Source organism: Dromaius novaehollandiae, chromosome 13 (assembly GCF_036370855.1).
Source record: "Dromaius novaehollandiae isolate bDroNov1 chromosome 13, bDroNov1.hap1, whole genome shotgun sequence".
NCBI classification, from domain to species: Eukaryota; Metazoa; Chordata; class Aves; order Casuariiformes; family Dromaiidae; genus Dromaius; species Dromaius novaehollandiae.
In genome coordinates this window covers 4599010-4610660 of record NC_088110.1, presented here as the reverse complement: position 1 = coordinate 4610660, position 11651 = coordinate 4599010, and the positions used below count along the sequence as shown (strand labels likewise).

The 11651-nt window shown below is 36.6% G+C and overlaps 1 protein-coding gene across 3 annotated transcripts in view; it reads right to left on the bottom strand.

Moving 5' to 3' along the window:
- SLC7A6 (solute carrier family 7 member 6) overlaps positions 1–11651 on the bottom strand; it is a 32695-nt gene continuing 21044 nt past the window's right edge. For all 3 annotated transcript variants that reach the window (XM_064519489.1, XM_064519486.1, XM_064519488.1), the window contains 5 exons: positions 4776–4879; positions 3600–3696; positions 2659–2808; positions 1755–1938; positions 1–911 (listed from right to left, as the gene is read on the bottom strand). In XM_064519489.1, coding sequence (XP_064375559.1) covers positions 817–911; positions 1755–1938; positions 2659–2808; positions 3600–3696; positions 4776–4879 — 630 coding nt within the window. In that variant the 3' untranslated portion in view covers positions 1–816. The remainder of the gene's footprint in view (positions 912–1754; positions 1939–2658; positions 2809–3599; positions 3697–4775; positions 4880–11651) is intronic.

Here is an 11651-nt window from a genome sequence, read left to right as displayed (position 1 = left end):
TTGCAAGCTTCAAACCAAGCATTTTAATTTTGGAAGTTTCATATAAACTTGTCAGAAGATGACCAAGTACTTACAAGCTAGCAGGGAAGAATCCATGCATAATCATCAAGTGTTAATCAAATCTTTAGTGCTAAGGAATTTGTATGTCATGAAAAGTGATTTAATCTTGTTGATTAAATCCTTGCAACAGCCAAGATACCACATTTCAGTATGGTATACAAAATGAAATGTCTATCTTTAAGGGAAAAAGGGTGATTCAGTCTTTAAACAATGTAGCATAAATGCTATTCTTTTTCCTGCTAATAATTTTGTTTGTTGTGACCAGTTGTCTTCTGGAATAAGAACCGAGAGAGCGCAGCAGACTGTTTCATTCAAACATCCATCAGAATTGAGCTGGAAATGACTTTTAGTCTTTTGACTCGAAGTGGTTTTCAGTTCAACTTTAAACACACATTATTGCACTGCCTAGTTCTGCAGAAAACTAATTTGATCCCTTAGCTCTGATTTAGAAATCCAACTCTCCTCTTACTATTTTAATACCGTTTCTGAACAGTATTGAGGCAGTGCTTATGTGCCCAAAATAAGTAGCTAATGATTGTCCAATGAAAACATGCCCTGAAAATGCATCACAGTTTAGGAGGATGACATCTGGGCACAATCTGTTCAGGAATCCAACTGCAGGTAAATACATTTTCAGTATTTCTGAAAGACCACTGGAACCAGTTTTTCCATTTTTCCAGTTGCATCTCTTCTCTTCCCTTTAATTGTAATAATTGCTTTATCCTCCCTCCTGCCTCTTGTAATGGCTTTGCAGTTTTAGTTGGACTTGATTTCTAACTTCTTTTCTTCGCTTGTGTCCATTTCTGTTAAAACACAGTAACAGAGCAGCTGCACGTTTCGTGTGATTGCACCTGCACAGGAAATAGAAGATAAATCGGATGAACAGCCACCCAGCACAACTCTAATTAGGCAACATGTACATGACTAGGTTAGTTGTCAAGAATGCTTGGCTCACTTCTCACAAGGGAAACACAGCCCAGGAGAGTTTTCATAAAGAGTATTTTCCACTTAATAATTTTAAACAAATAATGCTTAAAGCTGTTCTGATGATACCTTAAAGGTGTTTTTCCTCCTAGGCACCCTGTCAGGTAACTGAGGTAGAATCTTTTTTCTCTATAATTAAAAGTATAAAGTTGGTAGTTAAAAATAATTTCAAACAACACATGGGAGAGTGACAATATCACTGAATACCTGCGTATTCACCAATTGCTGCAGGACCATATCCTGTTGTATTCTAAGACTATGCTATAAACCTTTTGAACATCCCTCATCATGGTTTTCTCTTCCTAGACACTAACAATGAAAACAGTGGACTGCTAGGAAGGGATGTGTAATTTAACCACAGCAATTCAACCACAGGCAAAACTGAAGATGGACAATTTTTATTAGTCACAGATGCAAACAAAAGATTTGGAGCAAGACAGTTTGCTTGTCATTACCAAGAATGTTCAGCCCTTTTACAATAATCAGCCTTGGTCAAGAAAAAGACTTTTTGTGTGCTTGATTAAAGAGAAATGTATTAAGACTGAGGACAAAAATCAGTAGGAAGTAAATGGTATTGTAAATAAATAAAATCTGAGTGTGTATGCATATAACATCAGTATGCTCTTTTAATTAGCAAACTGATACTCACTTATGTAACAATTTAATTTTCCTCATTTGTGAGCAATGTTTCCATCTACAAAGAGACTCACCTAAAATCTTGTTGATAAAAGCAGGTCTCCTTGATGCAGGTAAATAGACTCCCAAGAAATAGACTGGAATTCCAGACAAAGCAATGCCAATTCCAATCAATGAATTTATTGTGTCACTATAGAGTGGTACTACCACCAGAAATACTGAGCATATACAGAATATTATTGGGAAAGCCACACTTAGCTGGAGATGGAGAAAAAAAACAGCATGTTTTTGAAATATTCATTGTCTACAATTACATACATTTTGGTGAGAATTACCTTTCCCCCCTCCAACCCCACTATGAAATTATCTGTTCTTCCTCTTATACATCTGGTTAGTTAGAAACATAAGCAAACAATAGAATTATCCAAAAGAACTGCTGCTAAAATTTACAACAGTAATTGAGTATGATAATACTGCTTTGTTGAAAGAAACTGTATAACAGAATGAAGTGTTTAAACAAATCCAGTCAATCTCAGATGGTAAGAATGACTTTCCATGAAGGATATTAAACTTTAAATACAAGAAGGTGATAAGGGGATCAGATATTGAACTCGACACCATCAGAGCTAAATGTGGTCCAAAGTGACAAAACTAACTTAACTATTCCTAACTTCAAACAACAACTATACTTCCCTTCCCGTACTCACCTAAATGAGAGATTTTTAATCCAAGGCAAAAAAGGTAACTACTATTTTAGATTATTTGAGACATTCTCCAGTTGACAGATGGGGTACTGGCTGAACTAACATACAAAAAAGCATATACTATTACAATAATGACTTATTCTCATGTAGCAGACAAGCTAGCTTTCACGGTGCAATCTAAAATGGAAGCCATGTTTTGTGTCCTTTTAGACAGTATTTTTACATTACGGGGAGGAAAAGGCTCTTAAAAATTACTTAATACAGAATTGTTTACCTTTAGAGGCCTGGGTCGATCTGGTTCCTTCCAACGTAGATATAATTGCCCAGCAATTGACAGACCAACAAAAAACCAGTAACTGAAACTGAAGTAATTAATAAGCTTAAAGACATCTTCTACAGCCAGGTAAATGAGGGTCATAGTACACTGTCAGAAAAGAACAGGAATGTGATGAACAACAAAAGTTTGAAACTTACTTTTTATGCTGCCCTTCACATTAAAGTAACACCATCTTTCACTTCTTAGTATTCAACGTGATTTTATTCCTATCTCAATAGTCACTCTCCTACAAATGCCATGGATAACAGAACACCTGAGGTTCTCTTTCGTGCTATCAACTAAACAATTACTTCTGAGAATTCCTACTGTCGAGATTTCCTGATACTTTCCATGGCAATAGTGATTCAGGCATGATGCTTCTTACAGTATGGCAGTGATTAAGGGAAATAATTTCTCAGTTATGTGCCCCTTGAGAAAAATGCATCAGAAGACTGCCAATGTCCTTTAAGGGATTTTATCAGTATGTGAGATTATATAGCAGCTAGATTTTTATTATTGATAGTATCTTCATCCTCCATTTATTCAGCATACAGAAACCATACACTAACTAACCAGTCCTTTTAATCTACATTTAGCTTAGAGAAAACAGAAATCTGATAATTTATTTAACATGACAGTAACCCAGCAGAATAATTTGATCATTTTAATTCAATTTCAACTTTCTATACAGTTAGGGATTTGGCAAGATGTTTTTCAGTTAAGAGTATTCATGCATACAGACAATGAAACTCTCCAGAGACTGTTACTGCAAGAGAGTGACTTATTGAAGAGAACTTCCTCTATCATCTCACTCCAGCCTATATAAAAACTCAAATTTCCTTTAAGTAATTCTTCCAGTCATATCTGAACAGTTGAAAAGAAAAACAATAATATCTTACGTTGAAGAGCAGTGCTGGCACAGGTGTGAACCTCTTTACATGGATCATAGACAACAGATCAGGAAGGTGACCTTCTCTAGATCCTACAAAAAATAGCCTGGAGGAGGAAGGCAGGAGGACAGGGGAAATCACAAAACAAATCTTAAGGCTACAGGTGAGAGCAAATGCATACACAAAAGAAAACAACAATACCAGTCAAAAATCAGTATTTACACCACTGAATTTCCATCTTTTAAACCAGAACACATACTCAACTCTGCTTATAAAGGTATACTGTAATATAACCATTAAAAGTTATATAAGCTTTTATAAATTTGCTATTAACACCCATTTTTAGAAAATAATGCTACAAATACAATAGCAAATTTCTAGTGACTGAAATAAATTTCTACTGCTAAAAGTTCTAAAAGCCAGCACTGAAAACATTCCACTTTATAGCAGAATAGTTTTCAATGACAAGCAGAGATTATTAGGTCTCAAAAAAGAGTTCACTCAACCACATGCTCAAAAAACAAACCTGTAGGATTTCACTATTAATTGTAAATTGTTCCAGATTGGCTACTTTACCAGATCACGTTCACATTTGTTTCAGTTCAGAGACACTGTGCATATATTCAATGCACAGCAAGGATGTTACAGCGTCTGAAAAAAATCCATTCAGGACTCGCTCTAGTCACATGCATCATCAATGCTCAGAAGAAAAAAAACCTACACTGTATTCTAAGCTTTATGACTGCAGTTTAATAGCAGTAGCATCTTTAAAACTTTTTACTTTGGGGGAAAAAAACCCAAAACTTACAAAGATATTAAGATTTAAAAAAAGACAGTAAGTTTTAAGTAAACACTTTTAAAAACAAGAACTAGCTAGAATTACTGCATCAAATAAAATGGAAAATAACTCAATCCAAGTAATCAGAAGGCATGAGGGGCTCACCTCACAGACAACATTCATTTAATCTTTAATTGTACTCTGCATACAGCTAAGAAAGTTTTGGGAAAGTAAGGTGATGTTAAGAGCATACATACACATGTATCTAGGTCCATAATCTTACTGTAGCTACTCATTATAGGTCCTGACATGAAAGTCATTTTGCTGCTCTCATAACAGATATGCATGACAATAATACGCTATATGAGAATGCTTATGAACATTTGTCAAACAGAAAGTTTCACTACCTTGATGATGCTAGAATTGAAGCATTAAGTCCACCAAAACAAGAAAAGGCTACAGCAATGGGAATTGTCCAGCTGAAGATACCAAATACCTGGTCAGCAAATGTCTAATGAAAGAGGGGAAGGAAAAAAAGAAAAAAGAAAGTAAGAAAGGGAACATTAAAATATCTGCAAAGCATATGTAAAACAATGAAATCAAAAATACAGTTTTAAGTTTGTATGGAAAAATAACAATATAGTAGGGATATGCCATAATGCCACACAAGAAAAGCATATAGTTTTTTATTTAGATTCTAAGCACATACAAACTTCTTCAGCAAAGCACTTGACCTTGCATTTTCTGCTCACAAAAACAATGCTCAAGAAGGAAAACAAAGTGCTTTTAGAATTTTCTCACCCATCCTAATACATTTTATTATCCAACTTAACTACAGAATTCTAGTATAGCATACTGATTACAGAGAATCAATAAAGCTAAGTCCAAAGATAAAAATATAATTAAGTATCCTAAAAGAGAAGTCTCATACCACAGATGACAAACATAGCAATTACTGGACCTACTGTTTGTGAACACTATTCTTGCCATCTCTCTGCTTGATTTTCCTTTTTAAAAAATTATTTATTTATTTATTTATTTCCTCTCCAACCTCTTCCCCCCCTGCCTTGAGCATCACTAGCAGGTCCTTTGGGATCTACTCTTACAAGATGGCATGGCAACCAACACAGCAAGTGTTTTATCACAGTCTAACTCATTTGGTACTACTGCTAGACAATACTGCAGGCCGCTGTGGTGACTTGTCATGACAAAGCTCTGAAACCAAGAAGCCAGGATCATCAAAGTTTCACAGCAGGTAGTAAAAGTCATCAACTGCCAGTGACCTGGGAAATATAATGCAAGCGCGTAATAATTCGCAAGATATTGTCCTGGTCAATTCTGTTTAGCCTCCTGGGTGGAAGAAAGAAGACAGATTTCTTGGCTTTTTTTTTGTTTTTGAATATTTTTATGCTTGATATTGTAAGAATCTAGTACATGACGACAGACAGCTGTTCAAAATCGCGTCTCTCAGTCTGAGCATTGTACCTTTAACATATTTGAAGTTAAGCAACAATCTGCTAGTGCTGTGTTCAGAGAGGGGCACTTCCTATCCCCATTTTATTTATTAATAGCTAAGTTACCTCCATGATTTCTCTTTCTGAAACAAACTAACAATCATGGTAGCAAAGGGATGGTGTCTGCATTACACACCACTAAATCGGTATTTATAGAAAGGTACCTACTTCTACTTGCAGATAAATGGTGTTCAATTGAAATTGATAACACTATTTTTGCAAACCACAAAGATTTTGTGGGTATCAGAATATACACAGTGAACATTTTACATCTCAGCAGGCAGCAGTCCTCTAAGTCCTTCTATGAAGTTTTCTCTAAGTCACTTTCTCAGCTCTCTTTTGCTTTATCATTTTCAAGAACACGGTGACCCTTAACCATAAAAGCATAAGTACTAGTTCAGCTTTGTAAAGGTCTGTCTTTTCTATTACGAGAGTTGCCTTCAAATCAGTTTTTAACCACAACAGTTAATATTTAAGACCTGCAACGTCCCCTTTAAACTACTATAGTTCATAAATCTTAAGATGAAGTAAGATGTTCAGTCAAAGTGGACTGATATTCAGAACTGGTCTTTATTTGTAGCACACAAAGCTATCTGGGTTTAAAGGCAGACAAACTTTGATTTAATTACTCCTGGAACAAGATCACCAAAAGCAGTGCAGCATGATCTGTTATCTAAGTGTTCTTGCATACCAGAAGAGCCTAAACAAATTAAGACTGACTTTTTGTGAAGTGAGTGATTGATCTTTATGGGCAAAACCCTGCCAATAGTTTCAATCTTTAAACCGTAAGTTTCAGAAGCTTCACTGACGTAAAACACAGCTTGCCCATTTTCAGTTTCCTGTTCTTTGTCTGGGTTGACAAAGTGCTTTGTTCAGCACATTATCCAGTTTAAGGGTCAGACTCCAACTCTGCTTAGCTACATGCTATCACCTACACTAAAAAGAAAAACTTTTTCCATCCTCTCAGGCAGCTTAGTTTAGCCTCAGAGGCAGACAGGATTTCCTGCTGCTAAAGGCCAATGCAAGAGTCTATAAGCATTTCAAAAGGAACCTTGCCAAATTCAAAGTCAATACATCAACTGTGTTAGTCACCCCAATTCTTGTAAAAACACCTTGCCCCCCACCACCACCCCCCGAACTGTTTTAGATAGTTTACATGCATTAGTATAGCTTCCCAGACAGTGGAGCTTCAACAGAGGGGAAGAACACACACAAAAAAAACCCAAACCACACATGCACAAATTCCCACAGAAATTATAAAAACTAACAGAAGAAAAGTATGAATGAAAGAACTAAACCATGTACGAATTTGATTTTATGCAGAAACCGGAACATCAATTTAGCAGAAGTCCATGCCATAAGGATTGTTTTACATACCATGGAATGCCCATTTTCAGTCCACTGAAACTGAAAAAACCCACCTAATAATTTACATTACTGTACATAAAAGATTTCTGCTGCCCAAGAATAAATAATTTGCTAGAACCCACAGTGCTTTCCAGATTCTTACTGGATCTGAAATAAAAGCAGCTCTGAGAAAACTGATCTCCCAAAGCAGAATGTAGTTCATAATGATCCAGTGAAAGAATTTTCACAATTTCTCCAGAGCAAGTAAGAACAAGGAGGAGATGAAAATTCTATTACGCAACTGTTACAATATTCTAAAGAAAGACTCAAACCTGGACTGCCTTATTTCTGAAGCCAAACAGCAAGCGAAACTACTAGACACCAACCATAAAACTGCCAGAGGATTTTTTTAATATGCAAAGGTAAGATATAGAACTCCAAGAAGATGTTAGAGAATTAAGAAGTTTAGTAAGGTTGCCTAGAGGATAAGCATTTAGATAAGTAATATTAACAGCTAAAGTTAAAGAAGAAAGGGAAAACATAAGGATGTAACCTTATGCTGCAGAATACACATCAGCTGATAAGTCATTTGGAATATCTGTTTCCCCAGAAGACAGGCTGGTGTTTGTCTCTTGTAAGCATCTACCATTTCCTTCTGAAACATCTACTAATGGGCTAGCATGGAATGCCAGATTTTGAACTGACTCAAAGGCCAATTCTATCCAATAATGCACATCCTATTTTTCTAAGATGTCCTAATGTTGTTCCACGCATCCTAGAAAATGATAGTCACTCATATGAGCAGTAGAATGCAGAAAGAGCTCAGGCAAAGCTATGATATCACTTCCAGAAATTTTACACAGATGAAGACGTTACAGATTCAAGGTGTTCTGGATGCAGGCTTGTGGCTATATGGTATGTTACAACTGCTGGTCCAGCCCAAAGTCTAAATAATTGTTTTCTCTAGATCTGTGCTAGTCAGCCTCTGAGAGAAAAACTGAAAGCCTTTACCAAATACTGTGACAAATAAGATGAACTTTTCAACGCTGTAGTTAGGATTCCTGAGAGAGCAAGAAGTGGAGCATTAATTTCAAGAGCTTAACTTTTCCTTAAGTGAGATAATACAAAAGAATATTTTAATTTAGGATGATCTAGGAAGTTCAGCTTGGTCTGCCAAGTAGATCTGTTTGCAAAATGATCTTTCAGCAAAATATAGTTGTTCAGTTGACACATACCTGAAGTTTGGTTAAACTTCCAAGTGATATTCACTAGCTTAACATGACAAGTATAGATCTAAGCATCTATGCAGCTGTTTTCTGACAATGTATGACCCTCACTTCCAACATAAAAATCTGCCAAGCTTCTGTACTCCTACTGAGACAAAAACACATTTTTACTTTTCAGAGTATGTATTTATAAATTCTTCAAATCTCATTTTAACAGATGCCAAGAAACAAAGTTCTCTACATTGTTTCTCACAAAGTGTTACTGAAATGTAAGTAAAAGTGGCCACAAAAAGGATTCAACTATGTGTGCATATCAGAGGGTTATTCTGCATAAGAAAGATGGGCAGAGAAAAGATACAAAAAGCAATCCAGTTATCAAGCACATAGATCAGGTGCACTGCACCCAGAGGGAAAAAAGAGGGGAGGGAGAAGAGTTAGTGGCTGCTTTCTGCTAAAACTATAATCATACGGTCATGGATCCTCCACAAAAGAGCTAGTCCAGGGCTCTGAATTGAGCATCGGACCAGTTCCACCTTAACTACCACTACTTCTGGGAGTACTAAAGTGCATTTAAAAAAAGAAAAAAAAAAAAAAGAGCTGGCAACAGGGGAAAGAATGGAACATTCACAGGGTTATGTGGAGGATGACAGAGGAGCCTACCTGGAGGCAGCTATAGCAGAAGCATTTAGTCCACCAAAACAGGAGAAAGCCACCACTATGGGGATGGATTTCTTCTCAGGTTTCTTCTGAGAAAGTCTAAAGAGCAAGAAGGATTAAGAGATTAAATTGTCATCTTGGCTACAGTCTGACATGTCCTGTAGTCCAGCCTTGAACTACAACTGCTTCTAACAGCTAGAAAACAGTAAAAAAAAATTAAGTGGCATATATAGCACTTCCAATTATAGGCAAAATCCTTTTATGCCCTCCCCTCCACTGGACAGGAAAGATTATATACATATATATGCACACATATACACCGTAGAAAGACATGTACCTGGAATTGTTTCCCTTAGTTCTGATTTTTTTCCCCAAACCATCAACAGGGAATAATAATGAAGGAAGAAGTAAGAAACTCCAGCCATGCACTTTTCAGTTGAATAACCCTCATTTCTTCATGACTAGAGTGTTGTATGTTACTTCCAGAAGAATGACCAAAAACTAAAATACAGCTTTGTTTCAAGATATGAATGGCTGATTTACTACCTTTTTATTTTGTTAGTTTGATTCCATGATCATCAGCTTGTGATAGGTGAACAGTTTGCAAGAACACTCCTCTGACCTCTTAAATGTCCAAGCAACAGTTTCGTACAGATTAAACTGGAAGCAGCAGGAATTACCCTACATAAAGAGCTGCCACAACAAAATGCACAGGATGCTGTCTCACATCCAGTAATTCAGGCACACCAGACAATTAGAAAGACCCACATTTATTTTAGGAATCACAAGATGAGAACTGTTTCATCACACTTAGTTGCACAGTGGAAGTGCACTTAGAGGCACAAGAAAAATGCCAGACTACACTGAGAGCACATGGAACAAGGATGTTATGCTGACAAAGTACTAAAACACTACCGATCAAATAGATAAACGCAAAGAGAATGTAGTCTAATATAAGTCAGAAACATATATAAAACTACAGCCAAAGATGAGGTACTTGTACTAGGAAGGCTTAAAAGGCACCTACAGAACCACTTTATATAGCTCATTTCAAGATCCTATCACATGAACTTTTCCAGGCTCTGTTCTATAACATTCTCATCTCCTTACCACTGTAACTGCTGACTTCTAGGATATGCAAGTGATCTGACTAGTATTTAGGAAGTGCAATTAATTCTCTTTACCTTTTTCCTTGAGGCAGAGCATAAATACAGCTCCCAAACCACAGAAAGATTTACTACTAGTCAGACCTATAGCCTGCTTTCTCAACTTTTAGCTCAAGGAGCTACTTCTCAAAGGAAGCAAAGAAACAGTGATTTATGGCAATCAGGAAGCTGCACATGCAAAAAAAACAAAAAACAAAAAAACTGAGTCCATGAAGTTTTCTTCCATTGCCATAGATCATATTTGTCAAGCTTTCAGATGGCATCCGTTCAGAAATTAAAAATTAAATTAACATCACATACGTTAAAGAAATGAGAATGAACATCAATGAACATACACACATCAACTGAAAACTGAGCCAGGAAATTGCAAAGGTGCAATAAAAAGCAATCTGAGAAAACTGTTCAGGTCTCCTTTAACTCTTGTTTCAGCTGCCATCCTGTTGATAGGTTCTAACCTTAAACGGGCATAATTCTCCCCTCACATTACTTGAAATGCCTCTTCTTAGAGGGAGAAATGGTATCAATCCAGGGCAAGGTCCAGTACGAAATTCATCCTTAGGTCACTCAATAAGACCTTAAAATAAGAAAAACCTGCACTACTCCACTGCATTAACATATTGCACATCTACTGCACGTAGACAGGCATCTCTTTTGCATGGTCTACATTCAAAATAGACATGCCAGCTCCAACAGTAAAATCATTTAGTTTAAGTCATCACTGTGGCGGCAAAGATACTTGACCTAGATCAACTCCAGTGTTTATCCTGTTCTTAGCAATTTAAATAGCTAGCTGCAGATTAAGGGTACAATGTTTTCCAAAGTCTCTTACTATTCTGATATTAAAAATATTATGTAGCACTCTTTCCAAGGCTGGCTCAACTCTTCACTTTTGCCTCCAAAGCCAGAGAACTTTTACTCTAACTGGCAAGCGGAATTCTGTATGGTAGTCAGTGATGGTGAGCTCCAAGAAAGAGGGAAACCAATTTACTGAACTGGCCTTCTCTGAAAGCGGTGGCCCACAACTGCCTGTCTCTGACGAAGAGTTTGTCCGTTATAAGGTACAGAACGTGCATGTCTTCCGAAGGAGTCTTATTGGAAGGTGTCAATGCAACCAAAGAAGGCGGACATGATCCTGGCAGCTAAAGACAGGCAAATTTTCTTCTTCAGAAAAGCAGCCAGTGACTGTCCAAACGAATGAAGAGAAGTAGTATCCAAAGATCTAACCTAGTAACCTAGAGTAACCTAGAAATTCTGGCTGAATTCACTTAGAAGAAAGTTAATTTCATAGTTTGTTAAACTATAAACCAAAGAAGAATAAAATAGCTACAAGACACAGCCTCCCATATTCCTTTTTCATCAGAAAGGGCATGTCT